General features: G+C 52.2%; 3 protein-coding genes and 1 long non-coding RNA gene across 13 annotated transcripts in view; 2 read left to right on the top strand and 2 right to left on the bottom strand.

Moving 5' to 3' along the window:
* The window catches only part of LOC124528607 (uncharacterized), a 13,529-nt gene extending 12,236 nt beyond the window's left edge, over positions 1-1,293 (bottom strand). The window contains exon 1 of the long non-coding RNA XR_006966193.1: positions 635-1,293. This is a non-coding gene — a long non-coding RNA (uncharacterized LOC124528607). The remainder of the gene's footprint in view (positions 1-634) is intronic.
* Positions 1,202-13,238, top strand: MICAL1 (microtubule associated monooxygenase, calponin and LIM domain containing 1). Of its 7 annotated transcripts, none has more exons than XM_047102293.1 (25): positions 1,202-1,390; positions 3,099-3,442; positions 3,544-3,751; positions 4,028-4,132; positions 4,463-4,567; positions 4,688-4,843; positions 5,711-5,811; positions 6,550-6,807; positions 7,077-7,192; positions 7,384-7,510; positions 7,652-7,733; positions 8,258-8,438; positions 8,874-9,064; positions 9,200-9,288; positions 9,413-9,466; positions 9,696-9,779; positions 9,907-10,063; positions 10,382-10,458; positions 10,742-11,018; positions 11,147-11,247; positions 11,543-11,656; positions 11,783-11,876; positions 12,060-12,159; positions 12,259-12,332; positions 12,952-13,238. In XM_047102293.1, the coding sequence occupies exons 2-25, from the start codon at positions 3,185-3,187 to the stop codon at positions 13,098-13,100; spliced, it is 3,258 nt and encodes a 1,085-aa protein (XP_046958249.1). In that variant the 5' UTR covers positions 1,202-1,390; positions 3,099-3,184; the 3' UTR covers positions 13,101-13,238. The 7 variants fall into 7 exon arrangements, with proteins under 7 accessions (XP_046958249.1, XP_046958244.1, XP_046958245.1 ...); XM_047102288.1 differs by having other exon boundaries at positions 1,307-1,390; positions 3,132-3,442; XM_047102289.1 differs by having other exon boundaries at positions 1,309-1,390; positions 3,135-3,442.
* A 135-nt stretch (positions 13,239-13,373) lies between these two features.
* Positions 13,374-16,253, bottom strand: SMPD2 (sphingomyelin phosphodiesterase 2). Of its 3 annotated transcripts, XM_047102300.1 has the most exons (10): positions 16,168-16,253; positions 15,845-15,941; positions 15,641-15,717; positions 15,195-15,288; positions 14,968-15,057; positions 14,650-14,732; positions 14,388-14,520; positions 14,191-14,295; positions 13,877-14,030; positions 13,374-13,776 (listed from the first exon to the last, which is right to left on the bottom strand). In XM_047102300.1, exons 1-10 carry the CDS (start codon positions 16,215-16,217, stop codon positions 13,388-13,390), a joined length of 1,272 nt encoding a protein of 423 aa, XP_046958256.1. In that variant the 5' UTR covers positions 16,218-16,253; the 3' UTR covers positions 13,374-13,387. The 3 variants fall into 3 exon arrangements, with proteins under 3 accessions (XP_046958256.1, XP_046958255.1, XP_046958257.1); XM_047102299.1 differs by having other exon boundaries at positions 14,388-14,732; XM_047102301.1 differs by lacking the exons at positions 15,641-15,717; positions 16,168-16,253 and having other exon boundaries at positions 14,388-14,732; positions 15,845-15,931.
* A 530-nt stretch (positions 16,254-16,783) lies between these two features.
* PPIL6 (peptidylprolyl isomerase like 6) overlaps positions 16,784-27,108 on the top strand; it is a 33,270-nt gene continuing 22,945 nt past the window's right edge. Inside the window, exons 1-3 of one of the 2 annotated variants that reach the window (XM_047102302.1) lie at positions 16,784-16,932; positions 21,326-21,421; positions 24,617-24,805. In XM_047102302.1, the coding sequence (XP_046958258.1) occupies positions 16,798-16,932; positions 21,326-21,421; positions 24,617-24,805 (420 nt within the window). In that variant the 5' untranslated portion in view covers positions 16,784-16,797. The remainder of the gene's footprint in view (positions 16,933-21,325; positions 21,422-24,616; positions 24,806-27,108) is intronic. The other variant, XM_047102303.1, reaches the window with a different exon arrangement.

Genomic DNA, 27,108 nt, shown 5'->3' on the forward strand with positions numbered 1-27,108 from the left:
GGTTTCCAGAGGAAAGCAAAGAGAGAATAAAGAGGGAGAACCACAGGGCACCCAGCTCTTTCTGGTCCCTGGATCTCAAGGAGAGGGACCCTCCCATTTATTCCTCTGTTTTGTGAGTATTTCTCACATAACTGTGTCATTTCCTCTAAACAAGAAACAGCTTCGTATGATGCCAGGCTTTCATCTGTCACGTTGCATCCACACTGGTGTGGTGGAGCCCAAACACACCTGGGCCCCATACTAGCTCTGTCACTTGCTGTGTAACATGTTGCAGGACAAAGAATCTCTGTGACCCTCAGTCTCTTTTCCAGTAAAATGGGACTGTTTTGATCACTGAAATTATGGTTATACCCATAGTAGCTGCTCAATAAATGAGAATTGATGTATATTTAATTCGTTGAATGACCGCGGGTGCCTTCACATTCAGCCCTGTTTTCCTTATCAGGAATATGAGGAAGTTGATCCCAAAGGACTCTCAAGCCCTTTTCAGCATTGACAGTTCTGCAGGTCCTCACTCCAAAGCCTGCTTTTAACACTGGGGATCTAGCCTCTCTCCCACACACCCCTCCTTTTCCCCTTTAGTAGTGGTCTAACGACACCCCCACCCCCCACCAAGACCCTCTTGCCCTCTCACTTCTCAAGCCGCTTGTTGAAGCTGCAGACTGCCAGGTTCCCCGGACTTCAATCCGTGCCCATTGTCCTCAGCCCGGGTCTTGGGACAGACTTGTCGCAGGGCGTGGCGGACCCTAAGCCTGGATCCATCGTGGGGCGCCCGGGCCATGGCTCTCCTGGTAGGAGAGGTGAAGAGAGCACAGACGTTCCGGCGCCACCTACGGACCCGCCAGCTTCTGCAAACTTCTTGCCCAGCCCTAGCGCCCTATCCGCCCGGCGCTCAGAAGCCGCTCGAAGAGTTGGTACGGCTCAAGGGTGGGTGGCCTCGCCTGCCCGGGAACGGCTAGCTCTGCAGACGCGGGGACCGGGATGGAGGCCGCGGTGCGCTGTCGGGCGCCGGGCGGCGCAGACCCCGAACTTCTCAGTCCCAGCCAGCCCCGCCCGGGTCTCCGACCCCCAAGCGGAACGGGGCATCCGCAGCGCCACGCCCTCGGGCACCACCCTGCAGGCGTGGGCGGGCCCTGGGCCGCCCGGGCCCCAGATCGCGGGGTAATGAGATGCTAATGAGGCGCGAATAAAGGCTCACGGGCCGCGCGCCCGGCGCCAAAGCTCTTACCCCGCCGAACTCCCCTGCCCCGCGCAGCCGGCGCGCCGCCCCGCGTCCGCCGCTTTCCCCTTGCGTCTCCTTCACCTCCCCTTCCTCCGCCCCCGCCGTCCCACCCACCCCCGGGACGCCCGCCGGGCAGGAAGCGGCCCCTCCCGGCTCGTGAGAGGCCCGGTAAGTTGTCCAGCTGAGCCAGCTGTGCGCCCCCTGCCCGCGGGGGGTGAGGGTGGGGCTCGCTTCCGGGGAAATACGATCCTGGGCGGTCGGGAACTCCGCCTGGCGGGTCCCCGCCGTCTCCCCTCGCCCCCCGCCCTGCTCAGTTCCTCTCCAGACTTTATCGTCCAGAGCGTGGATGCCCCCCTCTCCCCCCCCAGTGCCAGTGGTCCAGCTCCCTCTCCATCCTTCCACACTGCCCCGCCCCTGGCACATCCTTTGTCCTGGCGTTTGAAGGCTGAGTCGCCCCTTCTGTACGCATTTGCTGAGATCTTCCTCCTTCCATTTCCCCTACCCCCAAGAGAGACCTTTGCCTTTTCCGGCTGCCCGCGTCCAGGTGACACGCAGCGGGTAACTTTAGTTTCTTTCTCCTGCCTCGGCCTGGTCCGCTGGGCTCAAGCTGGGACCGGTAGAGTGGCCGAGTGGGTTCGGGGGAGGGGATCATCTCTGAGGACATGTCCCTATTGATGCCACCTAATTTCCCCGGGGGCAGCCCCGTCCTCTGTACCCTCTTCTTTCTCCCAGCCCCAGCGTGAGAAGGCCCCCTCGACATCCTTCAAGTTGTGTGGGGGCCCGAGCGAGGGAGAGGGGGACAAAGAGAGGCCTTGTCTGGGGAGATTCCTGGGAGAGCGCGCACGGGGGAATGGGGCGGGGCCTCGGTGCGAGTGGGAAGAAGCTGGGAAGAGGGAATCCGGCTGTCACCCCCACCCCCCACCGGCCGCGAGGCCCACTGGAGCAGCAGCCAGTCACAGGGGAAGTGTTTTGACCACAGTGAGTCAAATAGACCTAATCTTCCCTCACCCCAGTCAGTCGCAACATCCTCCGGCTGTTGAGGTGGTTTGGCGGGGAGGAAAGTGGAACCTACGCAGTTAGAGGCTGCCTCCCCCTCTTCAGGAGGCAATCACGAGTGCTAAGGAGGAAAACTTTGTTCCTGGCATAAGACACACCCCACACCCAGCGAGGCACTGAGGTCATGGAGGGGCGCCCGCACAGGGAGGCAAGGGGTGAGATGGGGGCAGTCGGTGTTGTCCCCCTCTCCCTCGCTCGGGCCCCCACACAACTTGAAGGATGTCGAGGGGGCCTTCTCACGCTGGGGCTGGGAGAAAGAAGAGGGTACAGAGGACGGGGCTGCCCCCGGGGAAATTAGGTGGCATCAATAGGGACATGTCCTCAGAGATGATCCCCTCCCCCGAACCCACTCGGCCACTCTACCTGTCCCAGCTTGAGCCCAGCGGACCAGGTTTGTATTAGGTTTGTCCCTGTCTGCAAGGAGGACTCTTCCTCTGGGCTGCCTGCCCTCTCCACGTCAGAGAAATTCTCCCACGCCCAGCTTCCAGGGCCTCATAAAGGCAGGATGAGAATTCCTGCTCCCAGCGCCCCAGAGATGGAGGGGAGATTGGAGTTCCCTGGAAAGGAAAGCTGAGCTGAAGATTCCCTGTCTTCCCGCCCGCCTGCTGTGCCTAAGACTGCTGATTTCTCATTTCCAAATTTGGCAAATTTCACTTGGAGTGAAATCCTTGGGGTGGAAGGATAGCAATTGTCTCTGGAGCAGATTGGGAGTGGGCTGGGAGAAAGGAGCAGAGCCAATCAGGGGTGGACCCAGAGCCCCCTGAGGACATCAGCCTGCTTTTTTCTCCTCCCCATCCTTCTCCTTTCGTCCTTCCCCCAGCCTCTTCCCCTTCTCTTCCCTCCTTCTCTCCAGCAGCCGCCTGCCTCTGTTCAGCTGCTCCGGTCCCTGGGAGCGTCAGGGGCCTCATGGCCTCACCCACCTCCACCAACCCAGCACATGCCCACTTCGAGAGCTTCCTGCAGGCCCAGCTGTGCCAGGATGTGCTGAGCAGCTTCCAGGGGCTCTGCGGGGCCCTAGGGATAGAGCCCGGTGGGGGGCTACCCCAATATCACAAGATCAAGGCCCAGCTCAACTACTGGAGTGCCAAATCGCTGTGGGCCAAGCTGGACAAGCGAGCGGGCCAGCCTGACTACCAGCAGGGCCGGGCTTGTGCCAGCACCAAGGTGGATATGCACTGCCAGGGAAGGGGCTTGGACAATTGGGGAAGGGGGGGTCAGAGGAGGGAGATGGGATGCCATGCCCGTACTGCCTTGTGTGTTCACAGTGCCTGGTGGTGGGCGCGGGACCTTGTGGGCTGCGGGCTGCTGTGGAGCTGGCACTGCTGGGGGCCCGTGTGGTGCTGGTGGAAAAGCGCACCAAGTTCTCTCGCCACAACGTGCTCCACCTCTGGCCCTTCACCATCCATGACCTGAGAGCACTCGGCGCCAAGAAGTTCTATGGGCGCTTCTGCACAGGCACCCTGGACCACATCAGTGAGCACCACGTGGTGTCCTAGAGGGGCGGGTGAGCCTGGGTCTAGAGACAGTGGGGGGCTGCTGGGACAGACAGCCAAGAGGCCGAGTGGACAAGATTCACTTCAGCCAGGTGACCTGAAGGACTCAGGTTCCTCATCTGTAAAATGGGCAGTTGAACTGAGTGATCTCCAAGACCTTTTCCAGCTCTGACCAGGAGAACACTAGTGCTGGGGGGTGGGAGGGTGGGGTTGTGTGGCCCTGGGGTCTCTGGTCTTAATCTCCTCTTTCTTCCAGGCATCCGACAGCTTCAGCTGCTTTTGTTGAAAGTGGCATTACTCCTGGGGGTGGAAATTCATTGGGGTGTCACTTTCATTGGCCTCCAGCCCCCTCCCAAAAAGGGTAAGTATTTCTCTGCTCCCAAGACTCCCATCTGCCAAGGGTATTTTGGTCAATGGAAGAAAAAGGATGGGGTTGAGAGTCACTGGGTCACCCTTGCTATAGTGTGGCCGTGTACAAACCACACTGAACCTCATTTTGAACATCTGTACAATATGTCCTTCCTCAGCTACTTTCCACATTGTTGTAAAGGTGTAATTTGATAGCGTGTCATTGCTTGCTAAACCATAAACTGCAAAGCACCTTATGCATTTGTTTCACTGGCTTGTCCTGGGAATGTAGGGGCCCCTTCAGACTTCCACACCTTTGTGCCTCTCATACCTCCTGCCCCAGGTTGTGGCTGGCGTGCCCAGCTCCGGCCCAGCCCCCCAGCCCAACTGGCCAACTATGAATTTGATGTCCTCATCTCTGCTGCTGGAGGTAAATTTGTCCCGGAAGGTGAGTGGTCCTTTCCCTCAAAGAAGTCAGCATCTTGGGCTCCTCCTGGGCCTTTCTAGGCTATCATACTGCTCATTCTGTTGCCAATACGCACCTACCTCCACTTGCGTCCACTTCTAGGCTTCACAGTGAGGGAAATGCGTGGCAAACTGGCCATTGGCATCACGGCCAACTTTGTGAACGGGCGAACGGTGGAAGAGACGCAGGTGCCCGAGATCAGCGGTGTGGCCAGGATCTACAACCAGAGCTTCTTCCAGAGCCTGCTCAAAGCAACAGGTTGGGACCTCCCCCTGTAAGATCTCCCCTCCCTCTGGCTGTCTGTGGGCTGGCTCCTTCCTCTCCCTGCCCACCCTGTTCTCAGTCCAGGTAATCCCACACTTTCCAACTTTGTGGTCGTGGCAGCAAAGGACCTGTGCCCCGGGTGATTCAGTAGGCATAGCCCCGCTTGGCCATCCAGCGTGATAAGTCGGAAATCTCTCACAAATGCATGGGCTTTTGCTTTGTGCTTCATTATATATGATTTTTTTTTTAATTTTTAAAAAAGTTTTATTTATTTGAGAGAGAAAGAACATGAGCAGGGGAGGGGCAGAGAGGGAGAGAGAGAATCTCAAGCAGGTTCTGTGCCGTCAGCGCAGAGCCCAACACAGGGCTTTGACTCACGAACCGTGAGATCATGACCTGAGCCAAAATCAAGAGTCGGATGCTTAACTGACTGAGCCACCCAGGCGCTCCTCTTTATGTATGATTTAACATAAAAATGATATAGATTAAAAATGAAAGTGGTGCTTCCAGAAGATGCTCTAGATGTACTTTGGCTTTGCAATGCCATGCCTCCCTGGGGTGTACACACCCCAGTTTGAGAAGCCTGGCTCTCATCTGCAAGCATGGTGCAGGTCTCCTAGCTGCCACCCGTCCAAGTTTCTCTCTTTACTCCCAAGTCCTCAGGCCTCCCAGGCCCAGGACAGATGGTTCATCCATCGTGCCACCAGAACTCACGGGCCTGTGTGCAGGGGACACCCACTGCAGTCTAAGCTGTGATCCCAGCTCTCAGAGGTCAAGCATGGCTGAGGTGTTTGGAGAGGTGACACAGGATAAGGAGACACACCTCCCTTTGTTTTGTCCTCCCCCCCACCCAACCCACAGGCATTGATCTGGAGAACATTGTGTACTACAAGGATGACACCCACTATTTTGTGATGACAGCCAAGAAGCAGTGCCTGCTGCGGCTGGGGGTGCTGCGTCAGGTGGGGCCCGGGCCCTGGCAGGGAGGGTCTGGGCAGTGGGCCCTGAGAGGTAGAGGCCAGCCCTGGACACAGTGTTGACCCCTGGTGTGGAGGAGGGAGCCTGTCCTCTTCTGCCTGTGCCCTGACATTTTCTCCACAACGAGCTCTTCTGCCCTGGGATTTCCATGGCAACCTGAATCCTATTCCCATCCCCTGTACCAGTCATGGAACTACATGTGTAAACTCCATGAGGGCAGGGGTTTTGTCTCTTTGTCCTTTTTGTTTGCTGATGATTCCTAGGGCTTTGAAGGGTGCCTGGTGTGTAGTCAGCACTCAGTGACTGACTATTTGCTGAATGAACTAGTTGAAAACCTACTATGTGCTAGGTACTGTGTTGAGAATTTTATATGGATTTTCTCGCCTAAATTCTCATAAGTACCTTGAGAAGTTAGGTATGTCATCTCTAAATGATGGGGAAACAGCCTGAGAAGTTCAGAACTCAGTCCAAAGCAAGTGCACGATAACAGTAATGGTACGAGGCCTTGAGGGCAGGGTGGGGCTTGGGAGCCCCCTAGCAGGGTGAGTGCTGAGGAAGGGGCTGGAGGATGGGAGGCAGGATGTTCGCATTCTGGTCCAGCTCAGTCTTCAGCTGCTATATAGTCTGAGGAAGCACTGTCTTAGGGCCTCCGTATGTGCACCTTCTCCGCCCAAGGGGATGGGCTGCCCAGTTGACCCTGCTGGTTCTGATCTGTCCTGTAGGACTGGCCAGACACCGACCGCCTGCTGGGCAGTGCCAATGTGGTGCCCGAGGCTCTGCAGCACTTTGTCCGGGCAGCTGCTGACTTCGCCACCAATGGCAAGCTCGGGAAGCTGGAGTTTGCCAAGGACGCCCACGGGTGGCCTGACATCTCTGCCTTTGACTTCACAAGCATGATGCGGGCAGAGAGTTCTGCTCGAGTGCAGGAGAAGCACGGTGCCCGCGTGTTGCTGGGGCTGGTGGGGGACTGCCTGGTGGAGGTGAGGAGGTCAGGGCTCCCTGATTGGGGGAGGAGGAGGGACTTCCAGAAACAGCCACTCCTTGTAAGGAGGCACAGGGGCTCCATGGTTGGGAGAGGAAGGTTGCCTCCTGGGAAGGAGGGGGTAAAAAAAGGTTTGCTCTTTGTGGTGAGGAGCGAGGGCTGCTTGGTGTGATGTGTGGTCCCCTCAGCTATGATTTTGGGGGCACCTGGGCTTGGGACTCCTAGCGGACTCTCACCGAACCATTTCCTTTCTTTCTGACCCTGCAGCCCTTCTGGCCCCTGGGCACTGGAGTGGCTCGGGGCTTTTTGGCAGCCTTTGATGCCGCCTGGATGGTGAAGCGGTGGGCAGAGGGTGCTGGGCCCCTAGAAGTGTTGGCAGAGCGGTGAGGCCTGAGTTGGGGGGTGGGAAGGGCAGGGGTAGAAATAGGACTAGGATCAGGAAGAGGGTGGGGGTGCTGGGCGAATAGGGTGGGGGGCACGGGCAAGAGGATAAAGAAAGGCCTGGTAGTTCTTGAGAGATGGGTGCTGATTCGTGCTCCCACTTGTGCCCTTGCCTTTGCACTTACTCCCCCAGGGAGAGCTTGTACCAGCTCCTCTCACAGACGTCCCCAGACAACATGCACCGCAACGTGGCCCAGTATGGGCTGGACCCAGCCACCCGCTACCCCAACCTGAACCTCCGGGCCGTGACTCCCAATCAGGTCAGACCCCCTGGTACCTACCAGACTCCAGGCCTGCCCTGTCACTGCCCCTGTGGGTGAGCCCTACCCCAAGCAGGCCCCTCCCCACTGGGCTGAGGCAGACTGTCAGCCTGCCTTGAGACCTGAAAGGGGCTGCCTTAGGTACGAGACCTGTATGACGTGCTGGCCAAGGAGCCTGTGAGGAGGAAGAGTGACAAGATAGATGGAGGAAAGCCAGCCACAGGTGAGCAAGCTCTCCTCCGGAGGCAGTGTCCCAAATATTGACCACCCAGTGTGGTGCAAGCACCAGCCATCAGCACAGTTTGCAGCCTTAGGCTGGGAGCAGAGCACTGGGACACGGCCGATGGTGGGGACGTCTGGGGGCCTCCTGCAGACTGGAGAGGCAGCAGGGCACCGAGCAGTAACCGCTTGCCAGTCTGTGTGCACGATATCAGTATTTCAGCAACTGCTACCGCCCCGACAGCCAGAGTGGCTGATGGCAGCCGTGCTGCCCTTCCAGCCCTGCAGACCCAGACCTGCCCTCCCTTTGAGTCTCTGGACCCCCCCATGTCCCCCAGTTTGTAGCCTCCTGCCCTCTGTGCTTAGCAGTGGTTGCACCTAATTCATCACTTTATTCTAAGAAGAGAAAATTGGGAGGAAAACAGTGATGCTCAGTGAGCACTAAGTTGGTACCCCTGCAGGGGTGGGTCCTGCCTCCACCTCCCATACTGACCCCTGTGCCCATCACCCGGGTTGCCTTTGAGCCAGGGCCCTTCAGCACAGCACAGCCTCCTCTCTCAGGGTCGACAGGCACCCAGGAGGAATTGCTACGCTGGTGCCAGGAGCAGACGGCTGGGTACCCAGGTGTCCATGTCACCGACTTGTCTTCCTCCTGGGCTGACGGGCTGGCTCTGTGTGCCCTGGTGCACCGGCTGCGGCCCGGCCTGCTGTGAGTTGCAAATTGGGCTCAGGGGTCCCTGGCAGTCCATCCCTCTTTCATGCCTCTGTTCCTCCTTCCACCTCAGGCAGTGTGGACTGGTGGGGAGACCACTGTGTAGGAGTTACGCAGTTGAGTCCCAGGACCGCCACTTTCTGGTAGTCCTTCTGCTCACGTCACTTCCCTGCCTGAGTCTCGTGAGAGTCCAGTGCATTCAGTAGGGGAGGTTTGTGAGTGGTGGAGCACCCCCCCCACCCAGGCCAGAAAGCCGTCACTGGGCGGGTGGGGAGCGGGAGGGGGTGTGTACAGAAGAGAATCATCCCCCCCATGCCCTATGCTCCCTTTACACCCCACCAGCCCCTGCCTGCTGCCCTCTCCCCATCCTCTCCCGCTTCGATGGGGTCAGGTTCTGGTCTCCCATTGGCTTTTCTCCCCGACATCCCACAGGGAGCCCTCAGAGCTGCAGGGGTTGGAGGCCCTGGAAGCAACTGCTTGGGCACTGAGGATGGCAGAACATGAGCTGGGCATCACGCCCGTGCTGTCCGCAAAGGCAGTGGTGACAGGGAGCGACCCGCTGGGCCTCATCGCCTACCTCAGCCACTTCCACAGTGCCTTCAAGAGCATGCCCCACAACCCAGGTAGCCTGGAGGGTAGGTGGGTGGGAAGGAGGTGGGGAAGGCACCCTCCGAGGGACAGCTGGGAGACATACCCTGGACTGGACTGTAACGGTCTGTTCCGGAGGTCCAGTTTTGGTTTCCCATCCGTGCTGACAGGCTCTGTCACTCAAAGCTCTCTGGGGACTTCCAGTGCTGTGCTATTCCTTGGCAAACTGCACAGGACCCTGCAGCGGACCCGTGCCCAGGTGGGGAGTCTGGGCAGGGTTGCAGCTGGGCAGCGCGTTGCTAGTGGGAATCCTTGGGGTGATGGGAGGACGTTCAGAATCGGGGGAGGGCTGGGGGCTCAGAGCTCCCATGCTTAGAGTGTAGGACTTGTTGCAGGAAAATGGGGAGGATACTGGTGGCAAGAAGCCGCGCCTGGAGGTAAATGCATGTAGGGGCTAGACAGTCCCCTGCTGTATTCCCTGGGTCCTGTCCTATGTTCTGTCCCCCCATGTCTTGCTCCCTACCCCATGCCCTGTAACCCACCCCCACCTCCCCCCCCACATCTGGGTTCCCTTCCTGTCTTGCTTCTTTTCCAGCCCTTTCTATTCTCTGCATACAGCCACTCTCCAGCCCCTCTACCTCCCTGCCCGAACACTTACCTCCTTAGGTAGATGCTAAGACCCCAAGTACTGAGGAGCCACCTGTCCCAGAGGCTGGTGTACCCCTGACACCCCCACCCCAACACCAAGAGGTGAGAAAGGGGGCCCTGTCTGCAGGCAGAGGCCTGGGGAGGGCAAGGAGGGGTGTTTCAAGGATCGGGAAGATCTTTGCTGCTGGCCTCAACTCCAGCTGACCCTGTGGTCTGGGGTTCGGTGCAGGCTGGTGCTGGGGACTTGTGTGCACTTTGTGGGGAACACCTCTACATCCTGGAACGCCTCTGTGCTGACGGCCGTTTCTTTCATCGGAGCTGCTTCCGCTGCCATACCTGTGAGGCCACACTGTGGCCAGGGGGCTATGAGCAGCACCCAGGAGATGGTAAGTTGGCGTGGGAGATCTCCACAGACACTTTGGGCCTGTCCCTGCCTGAGGGCAAGGATCTTGAAACTGCAGGGGAAGTAGGGTACTGGGCATGAGGTGGCAACAGGCTCAAGATGGCACTTGAGTTCCCCTGGGTTTAAGGTCTCCTCTGTCCCCTCCAAATCTCTAAATGTGGGGTTCTAAGGAACCAGGACACCAGCAGAAATTCACCTGCAAATCCAGAGTCCTGCCACCCCCGCCTTCCCTGATAAACTGAGTATCTGGGCATTGGGCTGCCTACATCTTATGTCTTCTCCCCTCCTCCACCCTTCCCAGGACATTTCTACTGCCTCCAGCACCTGCCCCAGACAGGCCACAAAGAGGATGGCAGTGACCAAGGCCCTGAGAATCAGGTAAAAGCTGTGAAACTGTTGGGAGTGTGGGAAACAGTAAAGGGATCTAAGCCCCAGCTAACTTTGCTGGGGGTAACTGGATGTTCTCCAGAAAAAAAGCTCCATGAAGGTAGGGTTTTTTATTTTACTTATTGATTTATCTGAAATGTTTAGAACACTGCCTGACCCGCTGCAGTAAATGGCATAAGTGAATGAATGCCAGAACCCACATTTATCTAAAGGGGCAGCCTCAAAACTCCACAATGGGCAGATCACTGACCAGACTACACGGTGGCTTTTCCAGGACCTCCCCACACCTGATGAAAACAGCATGCCATCAGGGCCCTCAGCTTCTGTCACCCCCCAGGAGGGGACCAGTCCTGTCCCAAGCACCAGCCGGCCTACCCGTCAGCGGATCCGCCTCTCCAGCCCGGAACGCCAGCAGCTGTCCTCCCTTAATCTCACCCCTGACCCGGAACTGGAGCCCCCACCCAAGCCTCCCCGCACCTGCCTTGCCGTGGCCCGCCAGGCCCTGGAAGGCAGCTTCGTAGGCTGGGGAATGCCAGTCCAGAGCCCTCAAGGTGACTGCTTTGCCCAGACACGCACACCCAGGGTGGGGATGCCATGGGTGGTACTGGGATTCCTGAAAGGGGAATGCTGGGGAATCGAAAGGGAGGTGTGGGGCCTACACCATGTCTACTCTGTTCAGTTCCTGTGGCTATGGAGGAAGAGGAGGAACAGAGTCCCTCCTCCAGTGAGGAAGAAACAGAGGAAGAGGAAACTGTGACTTTGGACTCAGACACAGAGCAGGTGAGTAGGAGGAACCTGGCCACCTATTCCACTGAAGCCAGCACACATCCACCAAATATGCCCCACAGCCCACCACAGGAAAAACCTATAGAATGCCCCCTCTTTTGAGCCAGTTTCTCAGAATGTCTTCTCACCCAGTGTGACTCCAGTCTCTAAGCCTCTTATCTTTTCTACCAGAACTTACCCTACTTACCTCCAGCTCAGGAAGCTTTGGTCCCTTCCAAACAAAGCTTCCCCAGCCCCTATCCAACAGTGGGGCCAGGCCCTACCCCTGACCGGCCTGACCCTGCCATAGGCTCTGAAGATCTTGGCCAAGAACTCAGGCACCATGAGCAAGTACCCAACATGGCGTCGGACCCTGCTGCGCCGTGCTAGGGAGGAAGAGATGAAGCGGTTCTGCAAGGCCCAGGTGAGGGGTCTAGGGGTTTGCAGAATTTCTGATAGGGTCAGAGTTCTGACGTGGGATCAGACTTTCTCCGGTGCTCTTTCTTGAACAATCCAAAGACTCCTGGGCCTCCTGTCTTGCACCCCTCAGGCTGTCCAGCGGCGACTAAATGAAATTGAGACCGCTCTAAGGGAGCTGGAAGCTGAAGGCATGAAGCTGGAGCTGGCCTTGAGAAGCCAGAGCAGTGAGTAAAGATAGGAAGAACAAGCTGGGACACCCCTCTGCCTCCTAGCCGTGCATTCAGCCCCAGCAGTCCCTCACACCACCAGGCCCTGCTTCCAGCAGACTCCACTCCTCATGCCCCTGACACCTGTGACCCTGGTTAGGGACTGCCTGACCACCACCCCCCACTCTTCCTTCCCATCAGCATCCCCAGAACAGCAAAAGACACTGTGGCTAGAACAGCTGCTACAGCTCGTTGAGAAGAAAAACAGCCTAGTGGCGGAGGAGGCTGAGCTCATGATCACGTAAGGGGAAGGGGGTGGGGACAGTGGCAGTAGCCAGACCCCAGCCAGCAACTTGGGCACCTGGGACAGCCGTGCCTCTTCAATCTCTGCCCTCCACAGGGTGCAGGAGCTGAAACTTGAGGACCAACAGTGGCAGCTGGACCAGGAGCTACGAGGCTACATGAACCGGGAAGGTAGGTGGGGTGTAGAGAGAGGCGGACATCATGAGGCTGGTGTTTGCAGCCTTGTGACCTCAGACACTGATCAAGCAATGTGGTCCTCTAGTCTGAGTGCCTCTGAAACATTTCAGGAGGAAGCCAGAGAATGGGGCTTCAAGCCCCTACTCTGCCTTCAGTTCAATCAGGGCTGCACAATTAGGCTTTTATGTAAGATTGCTTTTAAAAATGGTGCTGCTGCTGGGGTGCCTGGCTGCCTCAGGTGGAAGAACGTGCAACTCTTGATCTCGAGGTCATGAGTTTGAACCCCACGTTGAGTATGGAAATTACATATGTACATACATACATATGTATATGTGTACACGCACATATATATAATTACATATTACATGTATACATATGTATCATATATATGTATATATACAAACCAATCAATCTAAACTAAAATAAAAATGGTGCTACTACTAAACAAGGCTAGAAAACCACTGTTGTTTTTTTTTACAGTGCTCTTCCTCATTTTACAGATGAGGAAACTTACCCTACCTAGTTGTGGAAGTCACATAGGCCAGTATTAGGTTGTGCCTTTCCTGCCTCCCTGTCCGGTTCCCTGTTCTCTAAGCTTTGTCTTCTTCTTCAGAATTCCTGAAGACCCCTGCTGACCGGCAGGCTGAGGACCAGGTCCTGAGGAAGCTGCTGGATGTGGTGAACCAGCGAGATGCACTTATCCGCTTCCAGGAGGAATGCAGGCTCAGTGAGCTGGCCTCGGAGCCGGGGGCCCAGGGCTAGAAGTGGGGGGTGGGGGTGGGGGGCTGCCTGCCCTCTTCCCTATGAGGAAGACCACCTCACCCGAGGACTATGCCACCCTGTTCATCTGGGCTGCCTGGGAGGGGCCTCATTGTTTACAGTAAAAATGTTCCTGTCACACACAGGCCTAAGGCTGCCTGCAGGTGAGATGCAGGCAGGGCAGATGTATAGGAGCCTGACAGTTTATATTATGATAGTCACACTGACCGACCCTTGACCCCAATCACTGCTTCTACAACAAAAACACAGAGCCACAAAAGTGTCAAGCTTTATTGTTCCTCAGATCTGTCCCCCTCCTGCTGTCCCAGGAACAGGGCTGCCTGAGACTCTGGGTCCAGGTCGTGGGCCTCCCTTGCCCTTCCCAGCATATGCTGGAGCTCAGCCCGGGCCCTAGATAAGCCCTTGGCCTCCTGCACGTGGAAGAGGTAGACTGCACCTGCCCCCAACAGCAGTCCTACACTGGGAGTCCAGAGCATTATGGCAACCTCCCTGACCCCTCCCCCGGCTGCCAGAGCACACAGCAATGCCAGAAGGAGCAGCCCTAGACCAATCACGTAGCCGGCGAAGGTGGCCCACCAGCGAGCTTGAGCCATGCCAAGGTCCAGCTCTGCCCAGGCCTCCTTTAACACACTGATCAACCGCGACCTTTCTGCTGGTCCTAAAACAAGGCAGGGTAGTGGGGCAGGAGAGAGAGGGTCAGAGTGGAGGAGCCGCCTTATGGTGGGGAGGGACCTGGGGAGAGGGTGGGGGTGTCTTACCGTGAGTAGGGCTGGGGGTGTGCTGGGGGGGGCTGTGTCTCACACAGAGAGTAGCCATCAGGGCCTCATGATCAGAGAGGGGGGTGCCACTGTGAGGATCACGGCCAGTAGTGGTTCTCAGAGTCTTACAGGAGATGTAGAACCCAGAAACTGCCTAGGAAAAGTAAGGGCCAGAGAGAAACATATTTGAGGCCCTCTTTCCATTCTCAAGCCATCAGTAATCTACGACTAGACCAGATGGACAAAAGATTAGCACAAGCTGGTGAAAGACAGAGACACAGTGGGTGAAGACACATTGATGGGAGAGGCCTGACCTTATATAGCACATAGTCAATGCGGATGCCAAAGGGAAATGGCTGTAACTCCCTCTGATTAACGTAGCAGTTCTCAGGTACCATCGTACAGCCTTCTTCAGAGCCCTAGGCGAATAAGTGGTTCATGCTAGGACACAGGGGAGGAGGAGGAGAGAAGCTGGGGGTGTAGACATGGAAATTATCAGGCAGGTCCTCACCTTGAAGTCCCGGGTCTCAAGGTAGGCATCATGCAGCCCTGTCCACTCCTTCAGCAGGCGGCAGCCCAGGTCCTTCGGGTGCAAGTTAAGGTCCCCACACAATAGAACCACATCGGCCTTCTTGGATGTGTGGCTGGGGGAACCAGGTTGGTGAGGCAGGAGTTCTCTCCTGACCAGCTGTGCCCACCTAGAAGTGGGGCCCTGGCCACCCCTCAACCCGTGACCCCATCCCACTTCCCCTGTCAAGCCCAGGCTCACACACTGGATGAACTGGGCCAGTTCCCAAGCTTGGGCCACACGATGTGCTAGGTAGATGTCCTTCTGTCGATTGTACTCGGCATGGAGCTGAGCAAGATAGGTCAGATTATAGCAGTTGAGACAGGGGGTCCCAAAGACAGGTCTGAATCATGCTGGTGTCTGTTACTTGGCATGATACTTGGTTAAAAGATGGGCAAACCTTGCCTACTGACCTTAGGAGATCCTGCCCCCACACCTCACCCCCAGGAAGCCCAACCAGAGGAGTCCCATCTCTCCCTCCCAGGACCAGGCCACCTGTCCCAGCCCCGCCAGCTTCACTCACATGGGTCACGTAGGCATTGAGTACCAATCCACTTAGATGAAGCACCAGCAGACCCACAGCCTTCCCACAGAACCAGTCTCCATGATGGATCTGCAGGCAGGAGGGAGCTAGAACTCAGGGCACTGCCACCCTCCTTCTGCCCGTTCCTGCAGCCCAAGAAAGGCTGCCTCCTTTACCGTGTGGTACTGGGGGGTGGGAGAGGGTGGTGGAAGAAATCTAAGGCTTACCATGTAGGGGTACCCATTGAGGGTGTAGACGTGCTGGGTGAATTCCTGAATTGGATGTTTGGAGAAGACGCAGAGGCCACTGCCAATGACGCCACTGTAAACCAAGTTCTGGTTAACAGCCAGAAAAGCAGGAAGAGAAATACCCAGCTCTCTTCTCCCTGGTCACCCAGCTTGTATCAGCTACTTTTTCCTCACTCTGTTGCTGAGATCAGCACCAGAGGAAATCTCAAAGCAACAGCCTTTGTGGGGTGATACAATGGAGTGTGACTTGGTAAGGCTGGGATGGGCTGAAGAGATAGGATCTTCCTGGTTCCACCTAGCCCTGCACCCACACAGAGGAGAGGACTCGGGAAGTCGGAGGAGGGTGCAGGTGGGATAGGGAGGGGCTGGCAGGGCCAAGAGCTTCCAGGTCTGAGAACAGACTTCCAGACAGGAAGGTTTCTCACCTCCTGAAGTAGTGTGCGGCAGGGTAGGTAGGCAACAGCTTCTGTCTCAGGTACTGGAAGTCCTGCTCACTCCACACCTGAGGGAAGGGGTGAGGATGCCTGCCTGTCTCCCCCCCCCTCCCCCACCCCGGGGAAAAGTCCTCTCCTGCGCCCCCAGCCGCCCCCGTCCCAGCCAGGGTTCCACACCAGTTCTGCCCTGCCCACCTCTTCCAGGAGAGCTAGGTCGAAGCTTTCCATGTTTAGAAAGTCTCCCAGGCGCTTCACGCGGTCACCCCGGTGCTTGCTCAGGTAGGGAATGCCCCTGAGGACGAGAAGGGTGGGGGGAGGTGACGGCTGGAGGCGCTCCGCTTCTCCGTGCACCACCGGAGCTGGGACCAGGTGCGGGCCTGGAGATGCGGATGCCCCCCCGGACCCGGACACCTTACGGCACGGTGGAGCCGTGGCCCGGATGTGAGGAAGGCCTCCTCCCTCAGACTGTGGGTGCGAATGCAGCTGTGGCCCCAGGCCCACCCCGCGGGCGCTCTCACCAACAATTGAGGTTAAAGATCCTCAGTCGCAGAGAGAAGTTGGGCTTCATGGCGAGCGGTCCGGGGGCGCGGGACGGCGCTGCCTCCCTGGCGACGGCCGCGGCGGGGGCGGGGGCGAGCGGGCGGCACCTCCTCCCGGGGCGGCGCGCACAGGTGGTCGGCTCCGCCCCGCGCGCCCTCGAAGGCCGCGGCCTCCCAGCCCGCGCCGCGCAGGCCCTGGGCCCGGGTCCGAATCCGCGTTACCCGGGCAACCGCCCCACTGGCTGCCAACCCACCCGGAAAAGCGATCTGCTGCGAAGTTGGGCGCTGCCGGGAGGCGAGGGCCGCGCGCGAGGTCCCTGAGGGGGGATACCAGAGAGGAGTTCGGGCGGGCGGCCAGCCGAGTGGAGGCACACGGGACACGGAGTTCTCCGTCCCTTCGCGCGGAAACTCCGCCCCTGGCCTCAGCCGCCCGCGAGCCCTCTCGCCTCTCGCCCGGCTCAGCAGCAACAGGCGCAAAGTTGAGAAAAGACCCGCCCGTCGCCGCCCTCCCCCTCGCGTCCTTCCTCCCAGCAGGCGACGGGGGCGGGGCCGCACGGTTGCCCTGGCGACGCGCAGTGTTTGTGCTCGGAGCAGTCCCCCAGCGCCGCCATGGCTAGCCAGCTGCAGCGCGGGCCGAGGCCGGCCGCATACTGCTCGAAGTCACCGCCCGAGCAGCCGCTGCAGGTGAAGGTGGTGGGGCTCTTCAAAAGCTCCAGCTTTCACATCGCGAAGAGCGCTGCCGAGGTAACCGCGAGAAAACCACAAGTGCGGATGGCTCTCCCGTCTCCTCGGGCTCACGCTTCCTGGTGGACCCGGGTCGAAGTTCGGGGACGTAGGGAGGTGTCCCTGGCGGGCAGCGTCAGTCTGTACCTCCCAGGGGTCAGGGTCTGGTGGGGCGGACGTTCCACTACCAGAAGGGCTACCTTTAAAGGGGGATCCGAGCAAAGGAAAATTCAGAATCTTGCTGGAAGGAGGGTAATTGCTATAGACCCACATTTTATTTCCACATTTTTACGTGAATTATAGATTTTAAAAATTTATGAAAAAATGTTTAAAAATAAGTGATACCGCATAACTACAGGTTTTGTTATAAACTCCCTTCCCAAGTTTTTGGAAACTTCATTTGGGAAGGCTTCTTTTCCCTCCTTTAAATTTTCTTTTTTTTTAAATTTTTTTTCAACGTTTTTTATTTATTTTTTGGGACAGAGAGAGACAGAGCATGAACGGGGGAGGGACAGAGAGAGAGGGAGACACAGAATCGGAAACAGGCTCCAGGCTCCGAGCCATCAGCCCAGAGCCCGACGCGGGGCTCGAACTCACGGACCGCGAGATCGTGACCTGGCTGAAGTCGGACGCTCAACCGACTGCGCCACCCAGGCGCCCCCCCTCCTTTAAATTTTCTATAGCAGTTACTGCATTCCAGTCGAATTAGGTGCTTAAGAAATTTCTTAACAAATGACCCACAAGTGCTTTGGAGAATCCAGATATTACTTTGCAAACACACAGACCGATATAAAAGGAAAAACACTTTAAGCAACTGGAAGAATTTGGCTGGGTCAGTAATGGTGCAGCACACCTATTATGCAAATGCAGAAGTAATTAAATATAGAAATGCAGAATTCAGCACATCTCTGGGGTTTGCTCTGGGAATGCCACTGTAGGATTATGCCAAAATCCTCTCCTTCAAAACCCTGCTAGACTCCAGGACCATGCACTATGTTTGTATCTCTCAAAGTATCCAGCCAGATACCTGATACAAAATGTTCTCAAACAGAAGAAATCTTAAGCAATTCCTGCCTTGTTGCCTGCTGTAAGTCCACAGTTAAGAAAAGTTTGTAACTGCATCAAATCAAGAAACAGTAACTGTTTGACCTTAAAACAGCCGGTTATTTTACCAGCAAAATGGGCTTATTTGGTAATAACACAGGAATTGCAATTTGAGACATAATAAGCTATGGCAAACCAAGGGCAATATGGGAGATCAAAGGAGAGGGACATAGATAAAAGGAAGAAGCTGGTAGGGGCTGCTTTGATAGAAAGGTGAGAGTTCAGGGTGGTGATGGTTTCTCACTGGTTGAGTTGTGGTATTATCCTATTGGCCAAGCTTGTTGCAGAGTAAGGAGACGTTCTCCCTTCCTTCTGCTGGAATAGTAAAATAGACTTCTTCCTGTAGGGAATGCATGGTGTATCTCTTCCTGACGTACTGTGGTCTGCAATTGAGTGGTGGTAAGGCATGAGAGCTCCCTCTTCTGGCCTCCTGACTCCATTAAAAATTAAAAAAAAATTTTTTTTCAATTTATTTTTTCTGAGAGAGAGCGCAAGGGGGAAACGGGCAGGAGAGAGAGAGGATCTCAAGCAGGTTCCATATTCAGCACAGAGTCCGACATGGGGCTCCATCTCACGACCGGGAGATCATGACCTGAGTCAAAATCAAGAGTGGGATGTTCAACCGACTGAGCCATGCAGGTGCCCTCTGACTCCATTTTATTTTATTATTTTTTTTAAATTTTTTTTTCAACGCTTATTTATTTTTGGGACAGAGAGAGACAGAGCATGAACGGGGGAGGGGCAGAGAGAGATGGAGACACAGAATCGGAAACAGGCTCCAGGCTCTGAGCCATCAGCCCAGAGCCTGACGCAGGGCTCGAACTCACGGACCGCGAGATCGTGACCTGGCTGAAGTCGGACGCTTAACCGACTGCGCCACCCAGGCGCCCCTCTGACTCCATTTTAAATGAGGCTTCCTTCATTCAATTTCACAGAAACTAATTTGAGAAGTTGGTGAAGTTTACATCAAGAGGAAGAGAACAAGTGAGAAGTCTGTTTAAATGATACGTGGGTCATCAAAATAAATAGAAATTATGGACTGTTAGCTGGGCTGAGGGGATCTATAAAGTTTATGGCTTAAGTTGTATTTAAGGAGTTTGAGGGACTTTTTTCCCTTGTTTTTCTTTAGCTCCTTTTCTGAAGGCACATGTTTTCTGTGCCTGCTCCACACTGTAGAGAAGGTGTTGGCAATTTTTTTTTCTGTGAAGCCTAGATATTAAATTATTAGGCCTTCAGGGCCATAGGCTCTCAGTCACAACTACTTGACTGTGTCCTTGTGCAAAATCGGCCACAGACAATATGTAAATGAATGGTGCTTTTAATAAAAATTAAGGATACTGAAATTTGACTTGCATATGATTTCACATGACATGGAATGATTCTGTTTCAACTGCTTAAAATCTAAAAATTCTTCTTAGCTCTCAAGTCTTACAAAAACAGGCAGTGTGCCAGATTTGGCCTGCTGGCCACAGTTTGCCACACCCTGTTGTAGAGGATACTAAGTCGAGAAAACAATGTCTTTGTTATATTAATAAGATTAATTTTCCCTTTCTTAAGCTTTTGCCTACTGTACCCCTATCTGAATATGAAAACATATGGATGTAAATTCTATTAGTTTATCTTAATAAAGGATCCTTGAATAATTTCTCAACATGATCATTTGGTGAGCAATCCTGAATACCTAATATGCTGACAGAGATTTAGATTTGTGAAGAGTAAGTATCACATAGATTCTGTTTTGGATGTAGTCTGTTCTAGACACTAAATTATGAAGAAAGTATGATTAAGTATGCTTAATTTGAAAACTACGGGGCTTATTAGTTATTCTAGGTGGTCCCCCAGTTAGAAACACAAGTGCCTCAAACTGAGCATGGACACTGGAACAAAGGACACATCGTCATCTGTTGGTTCGGCAATAGCCTAAGAAGGAAATGACCCAATTGCTATCGCCCTCTTTGGCTCCCCCTGGTCCCAAAGGCAGGATACACTCACGCCCTGGCTCTCTGCCCCTTGGAATATCCACCCCAGATGAAAAATGCCACGCTGGTGTCCTCTTTTAGACCACAGAAGGACCTCTAAGCACCTTCTTTTTTTTTTTTTTTAATTTTTTTAACATTTATTTATTTTTGAGACAGAGAGAGACAGAGCATGAACGGGGGAGGGGCAGAGAGAGAGGGAGACACAGAATCGGAAACAGGCTCCAGGCTCTGAGCCATCAGCCCAGAGCCTGACGCGGGGCTCGAACTCACGGACCGCGAGATCGTGACCTGAGCTGAAGTTGGACGCTCAACCGACTGAGCCACCCAGGTGCCCCTCTAAGCATCTTCTTTAGTGGAGAAGGAGCCAAGTGCAGCAGCCAGCTGTCCCTTTTCCCTAGTGGACACACCTACTCAGACCCACTCAGCAAGGTGATCCCTAGTGGACACATCTACTCAGACCCACTCAGCAAGGTGAGGCCTAATTGGTATTGCCTTACCTGCCTTCTCTTGCTTTACCCAGAGGCAAAGTGCGACATGTCAGGACTCAAAACTTTTTTTGACAGGAATTGTTAACCAGTATGAACATTCTCTGATTCATATAGACAAATTAATAAACGTGCTCAATACCTAAAATATTTAATATTTAGTATTTTCTATTGTTGTGGGGTGTAACCACAACAATATCCTTTTGGTCATTCTCTACGTATCAATAAATTAAAATAATAACATTTATTTATTTTAGTTAAAAGTATCTGTAGAGGGAGGAGGTGGGGGTGGGTGAAATAGGTGATGAGCACCAGGTGATGTATGGGACTGCTGAAGCCCTATATTGTACACCTGAAACTAATAAAACACTGCAGTTAAATAAAGTAACATTTTCTTTTCATTAAAAAAAAAGTTTAGATCCACTGAGGTTTAGTAATAATTTAGGAAAAAACTGGTTCTAAAAGAACATGGCAAATTACAAAACTATTGGCATAAACTCATTTATTTTTTCTTTTGTTCATTCATTTGCTATGTGTGGATGGTCTACTATATGCCAGATGTCAAGGCCAGTGGGGGTACAGGAAAACTAGGATGTAGTCTTGGCCCTCAAGAAGCTTATACTCTAGAAGTGAGACACATAAACCAGAGCCCCAGTGTGAACTGGGTAGTGACTTACTGGAGATCAGCACAGGGGCCTCTGGGAGCAAGCAGGGGGCATCGAAGTCGGACTGTGTGCCTGGGTATCCACTGTATAAAACCTCTCGAAGTCCCCATAAAAATTGGGGGAAAATTATTTCTACTTTAAAAGAGAACTTACTCTATAATTATTCTGTTTTGAAACCTAGAGTCTGAAGAGTAATTATCCAACCAAATTTGAAGATCCTATAATAGTTCCTCTTCAAGAATTTGCATGGGATCAATATCTACAGGAGAAAAAAAGGGTAAAGGATATTTGGGATATGGGAAATGAGCAAAGTTTTGCCTAAATTATTTATCTGCGCATTGTTTGGGAAAAACTGAAGCAGTAATTTTAGAGCAACGAGATTTGATTTCTCTAAATCGTACACTTTCCCTAAATCATTTCAATCATTGTACTGGGCTGATTGTAAGAGAAAGCAAAACACTCACAGGATTTTCTTTTGAAAGACAGGTGATAGAGGCGAGTTTTAAACTCTCAGTGCTGCTATTTACCCCCGCTGATGGTTAGCCTCCTTCCCTGCGCTTCACATACTCACACTGCCCGTGACACCTTGGCACTCTTGGCCCTTCCGTGGAAGGTTTTGGTGGTGGACAGCACAGACACAGCCGAGGGCTGGTGTGGGGCTGTGGCCTACGGGAGCTCCGATGACAGGCACCAGGACCCCACAGGGCAGCCTTGTCCTAATTCAAGCTTTCTTCTCTGCATTCTCCCCACTAACAGCGCCCTTGGAGAACCTCAGGCCCCAGGGCTAACAGGCTTTGTCCTGGGACAGCAGTTTCCTCCTGGGTGCCAACACTGATCATCTGGTAATGCTGCCTGGAACACGTGACACGAAGGGTTCCAAGGTGGTATGTGGCCCAGCAATACGTCATATTGGAGCGAGCCTGAAATGGGGCACACTTCTTGCTTGCCATCCCCGCCTGGTCTCCCTGCCCCACTCCATCTCCCCAGTGGCTGATGAAATCCCATTTCCCCTGACCAGGGCAGTTTTGATTGTTCTGATCTTTGTTGCACAAGGATGTCCTGTGATCCTGTGGTTATCACATAGTGTTGCTTTATGGGACCACTTCACTGTGCGGTCACAGAAATGCTGCAGGACTGAGTCAAGAATACCATTTGTTAAGTCTCATGCCATTTTCATAGCCATAATACATTTTGATTGGGATTCAGATAGAATAGTAGCCAACACAGTCATATGCCAGGCACTATCTCTTGACTTATGTATATATTAACTCCAATCCTTACACAATTAGGGCAACCAGTGGTCCCGGTTTGCCTGGTGCTGAGGGGTTTCCTGTGATACAGGAATTCAGTGCTAAAGCTGGGACAGTCCTAGACAAACTGGGACAGCTGGTCAGGACGGTTAGTCACCTTGACATAAAACAATTATGTTGTTAAATTTCTATCACCAAACTACCTACACTGCCTACCAGTATCATGCTCTCCACCTACAGGAAAGCCATGATCTCATGCTCTGTGGTCTGCACCCATTCCTCTTATAGAGTCCCACTGTATTCTTAAAGATAGGTGTGGATTTCATTCCATAGTTTCCCTCCATTTTAGCCTGGGTTACTAACCTTGGGATGTTTTGTGTTCTCTTCCTCCAGCTTTTCTCACGAGGCCTGAATGAGGCTTTCTCCATAATCACTGCTGCTTCTTTCCACCTATTCTTTATTGCCTATTCTTCCTTTCTCCCATCTCCCACCCTCATCTCTTGGATACTTGTCACCTTAACCTTCTGTTGTTTCAGGCCAGTTTTTGTCCTTCAATGTAAGCATTGTGCTTTGGGTCATATCTAGTACTTACTTAGCACACTTGAGGTTAGGTCTGAGCTGGAATTAATTAATGCTTCAGCAGAATGTAATGCCACCCTTGAGTGATGGCTTCTGGGACTTTGGAAAGCCCTTTCTCTCCCCTCCAAAAAAAGGCAGCATCTTATATCTCTGTGCTGGAAAGGCACAACAACCACTGGGTCCAGCCCACTGACTTGAAGCAGGTGAGGAGGCCTCCTCATGTACAGAAAACACACAAAGACAAGGCATCTGCACCCCCAGCCTCTGAGTAAAGTGCTCCTTCTACTGCCTTACTCCCACCAGGCTAACTAAATATCCACATTAGCCATACCCAGGCTAAATAAATATCCCTTTTTAAAGTTCTGCATTCTATAATATGTGATAACTGATAAATCTAAACAGTTTAGGGACTCTTGACCTACAGGCTCTATGAGTAATTTATAGTTCAGCATGAACAAGTTTATTCTTTTCCTCAAACCAGGTTTTGATATGGGCGCAGGAATAGGATATGAAATCTGGGAGAAGACGTGGGAGTGCAGCAAATTGGCAAGCTGAAGCAAGCTGTTCCCCCAAACAGCATTTCCCCAAGTGTGGTCTCCAGACCAGCAACGTCAGCATCTCCTGGGATGCCGTTAGACATGCAAATTCTAGGGCCCCATTCCAGAATCAGAAACTTTGGATGGGGCTCAGGAATCTGTAATTCTGCTTGACTGCTAAAATTTGAGAAAAGCTGTCCCAAATTATTTATGCTTTTCCCAGGACTGGCCCTGGGTAATAATAAACCAGATCTCTTCAGAGGGAGCATTACTCAGTGGCCACACACTGGAATTTAGGAAGTTGACCGTTAGTGTGCGGATGAACACACGAATGCGCTTCATTTTAAGGGGCTTAGCACTTCAAAGTGTTGGCAAAGGTGGGCTCTCTCCCTCAGTGCCCCTGGGGTGCACCAGAAATCCCCCCAGGAGGCATTTCCTCACCCTGACCCCTCTCCCTCAAAAAAGCATTCTTTTCATCCTTGATACTGAAAATCATGTATTACTCAGAGCTCCAAGCCTTTCCAAGTATACACACAGTAAAATGTACTTCACAAATGAAGCCAGAGACTGCATTTTGTTTTCAAGTTAACATAACAAGTATGCTATGCACATAGATTTTTATTACCAGATAACAATCTACCTTCTATGCGTATACCATTTAAAAAAATTTTTTTTAAAGTTTATATATTTTGAGAGAGAAAGAGAGCTGGTAAGGGGCAGAGAGAGAATTCCAATCAGGCTCCATGCTGTCAGTGCAGAGCCTGGTGCGGGGCTTGAACTCACGAACTGTGAGATCATGACCTGAGCCAAAATTAAGAATAGGATGCTTAACCAACTGAGCCACCCAAGTGCTGTTAAATTTTTTTTTTTTAACTGTACCATTTTTAACACTACTTTTAGGCCATTTTTTTGCTTTCAGTGATGTCAGATTTTTAAAAATGTTCTTAAGTTCTATTTGAGAACAAAATTCTAAAAGATGGCAAAAAAATTATTTTTTTAAAGATTAGGCTATAGAGTCAATCCCAAGCTCTGCCTTATGGGTTCAGCAAGGTTGGTTGCCTCCCCTCCCCCTCTGCCAATACAGCTTTTTATCCTTTTTCTTTATAGGAACTCAAGAATGAGATCTGGGAGTATTCTTCCTACGTGATGTGTTTTGTTAATGATCAGTTCCTGGGTGATGCATTTGATCTTCAGAAATGGGCTCACAAGATGTGGGATGTAGTTGATTTTAAGCCCCCTGCACTTTATGAGGCACTTACTGTGGATTATTCTGCTAAATTCTTAAGAGACACCAAGGCAAGTTACACTAATTTTTAAAGAAAAATAGTGGAATCTTTGACCATTTATATTGATTCAGCACTAATTACTGATATCCTAACGAAGGAATATAAACAGTAGGAGACTAGGTTTTAAGTTCTCAATGACCTCTAATCCAACTGCAAAGGATTATATATAATATTACAGGGTTTGGCTCAGCGGTGTGTAAAGCAAGCATATCTTACAGCATGCAAACTGCAGGGAGTGCGGGGGAAGCATCCCTGTTCAAACATTTCTATTCCGCATTAGAGGTTTATATGCGTTGATTATCCATTTTAAAACATAAAGACACCTCCCTCCGCTTCAGAGAAGGTAGAGCTTACCATCCATTCACGCTTAGTATGAAAAAATTTAATTAGTACCTTCTAACACCTAACTGAGAGGTACTGCACTAACAGAAGGGGAAGTTTGAGAAGAAAGGTGACATTTTAAAGCATGACAAGTTGGCAAGAGCTGGACCAGGCAGGCTATGGCCCTAGGGGGGTTTCCAATGGCAAAGGACAGTCATGAAGCTTAAGGTCCAGGAGAGTGAGAGACAGACATCAGGGTGGAATGACAACAGAGGTAAAAGCACTTGGTAATTTTGCTCAGAAACTCTGTTATAGCAACAAGCACCACATGCTGAAGATCATTTCATGCTCATAGATGCCTGTGCCCACAGAAAGGCCCAGTGCTAGGATTTTACAGTGCCAAGCTGTAAAAAGGCAAAGACCTTGTTTTGTTTATCCTCACTTAACTGTACTGCCTCAAACACAATCTGAAACATAGTATAAGCTCAGGGAATGTCTGGCTGAACAAACAATGCACTTGGAAAATACTAGAAACTGTGGGTTATGGGAAGGAATTTAATGCTCACAGCAGGACAAGGGTCCCAAAGGACAAGGTTCTAAAAGTGCATGGTATATTCAGGGAATGGCAGGGGACAGCAAGGAGGCCTGATTAATAGGAAATGAGGCTGGGAAAATGAGAGTATCAGTCACCAACAATACCAAACTACTTTGATTAACTTAAGGGAAAAAAAGGTATGCCTTGAAAGGATATTGGTAACCTCACAATTGGCAGGAAAGCCAGAGAACCAGGTTTTGGGAAACAACAGGAAAACGTGGCCTGAGTCTCATCCCAGAAATGTGCAACTTGGATGCAGTTGCATCCCGACTGGCCCTGGGTTCACACTGCCACCTTCACGGAGAATTACTTCTCAACTGCTGTCTTTGCATCACTCCCTGAGATCCAAGGCCCCAGGCAGGAGCACCTGACTAATCCAGCCCAGATCATATCCCCATAGCTCAGCTCTCACAGAGTGAGGAGAGGGAGAATCAGGCCCCTTCAGTGTCTTTAGGGCATAGTGGGTCCCTGTAAGACATTCCCTAAATAGGAAAGGTATTTAAATGTTAAGGAGGGGAAAAAAACAAAAACATCCACTAAAGAAAGGTTGAACTTACTGTCCATTCTGAACTAAGGAGTTAGATTTTTTTCTAGAAGAAAGTTGAGCCAACAGAACTTTTCATAGAGTATGACATAATCTTTGCTTTTTAAGAAAAAGTTTTAGGGCAAAAATAGGGCGGAATGGGGAAAGCTTGGTGGCAGGTTGGCCACTTGGAACACTGCTATAGTAATGTGGGCTAGAGATAATAACAGCCTGAATTAACGGCAGTGAGGAAGGAGGACCTAGATTCCAGAGAAAATCCTTAAATTTTTTGTGCAGAGGTGAGCTTTTTCATGCTGCAGGGACTTGTTTAGTTCTGGGTTGGAATGATATAGGAGACAATTATGTTTGCATGTTTGGCTGCTAGGTGACATTACCTGGTAGTGTGCTCATTTGCTCTTTCATTAGAATTTTCAGAATTATCTACTCTTGACAACTGCATAAAGATAATATAGTGACACAGAGGGAAGTTTAGTGATGCCTGAATGGACTTACCCATTTCATCAATCAATCGTAATTTCCAATATATCATCTTTTCTCCCAAGCCCATGAAGTTTGCTATATTATGCCTCATAATAAAGTTATAATATTCTTTTATAACTCAGAAATTGTAGTACAGAAGCTGGGAGGCACAAAAAACTTAAAATTATAATTGCTATGGATGTAATACTTCATTCCTGGATGCCAGCACAATATTAATGCAGTCTTTTAATTAAAAAAAAAAAAAGGTTAAAATGACATAAAGTAGTGACAGTGATATCCTAAAAACTGATTTCATCTATGTTTCCTAGACTCTTAAGAAATAGGGTAGGGTAAGTTATGTAGCTTGTTAAATCAGGTGGCATTTTTGTGCATG

The sequence above is a fragment of the Lynx rufus genome, unplaced genomic scaffold, assembly GCF_022079265.1.
Source record: "Lynx rufus isolate CCGP_SWC_20201006 ecotype Redwood Valley unplaced genomic scaffold, mLynRuf1.p SCAF_6, whole genome shotgun sequence".
In the NCBI taxonomy this organism is placed as follows: Eukaryota; Metazoa; Chordata; class Mammalia; order Carnivora; family Felidae; genus Lynx; species Lynx rufus.

Coding starts and splice junctions, on each gene's coding strand:
- MICAL1 (XM_047102293.1), top strand. CDS start 3,185: ATGGCCTCACCCACCTCCACCAACCCAGCACATGCCCACTTCGAGAGC. Junction 8,439..8,873: donor CGGCTGCGGCCCGGCCTGCT/GTGAGTTGCAAA, acceptor GACATCCCACAG/GGAGCCCTCAGAGCTGCAGG. Junction 9,065..9,199: donor GAGCATGCCCCACAACCCAG/GTAGCCTGGAGG, acceptor CCGTGCTGACAG/GCTCTGTCACTCAAAGCTCT.
- SMPD2 (XM_047102299.1), bottom strand. CDS start 16,217: ATGAAGCCCAACTTCTCTCTGCGACTGAGGATCTTTAACCTCAATTGT. Junction 15,942..16,167: donor ATCTTTAACCTCAATTGTTG/GTGAGAGCGCCC, acceptor TCTCGTCCTCAG/GGGCATTCCCTACCTGAGCA. Junction 14,031..14,190: donor TTGACTATGTGCTATATAAG/GTCAGGCCTCTC, acceptor TACTTTTCCTAG/GCAGTTTCTGGGTTCTACAT.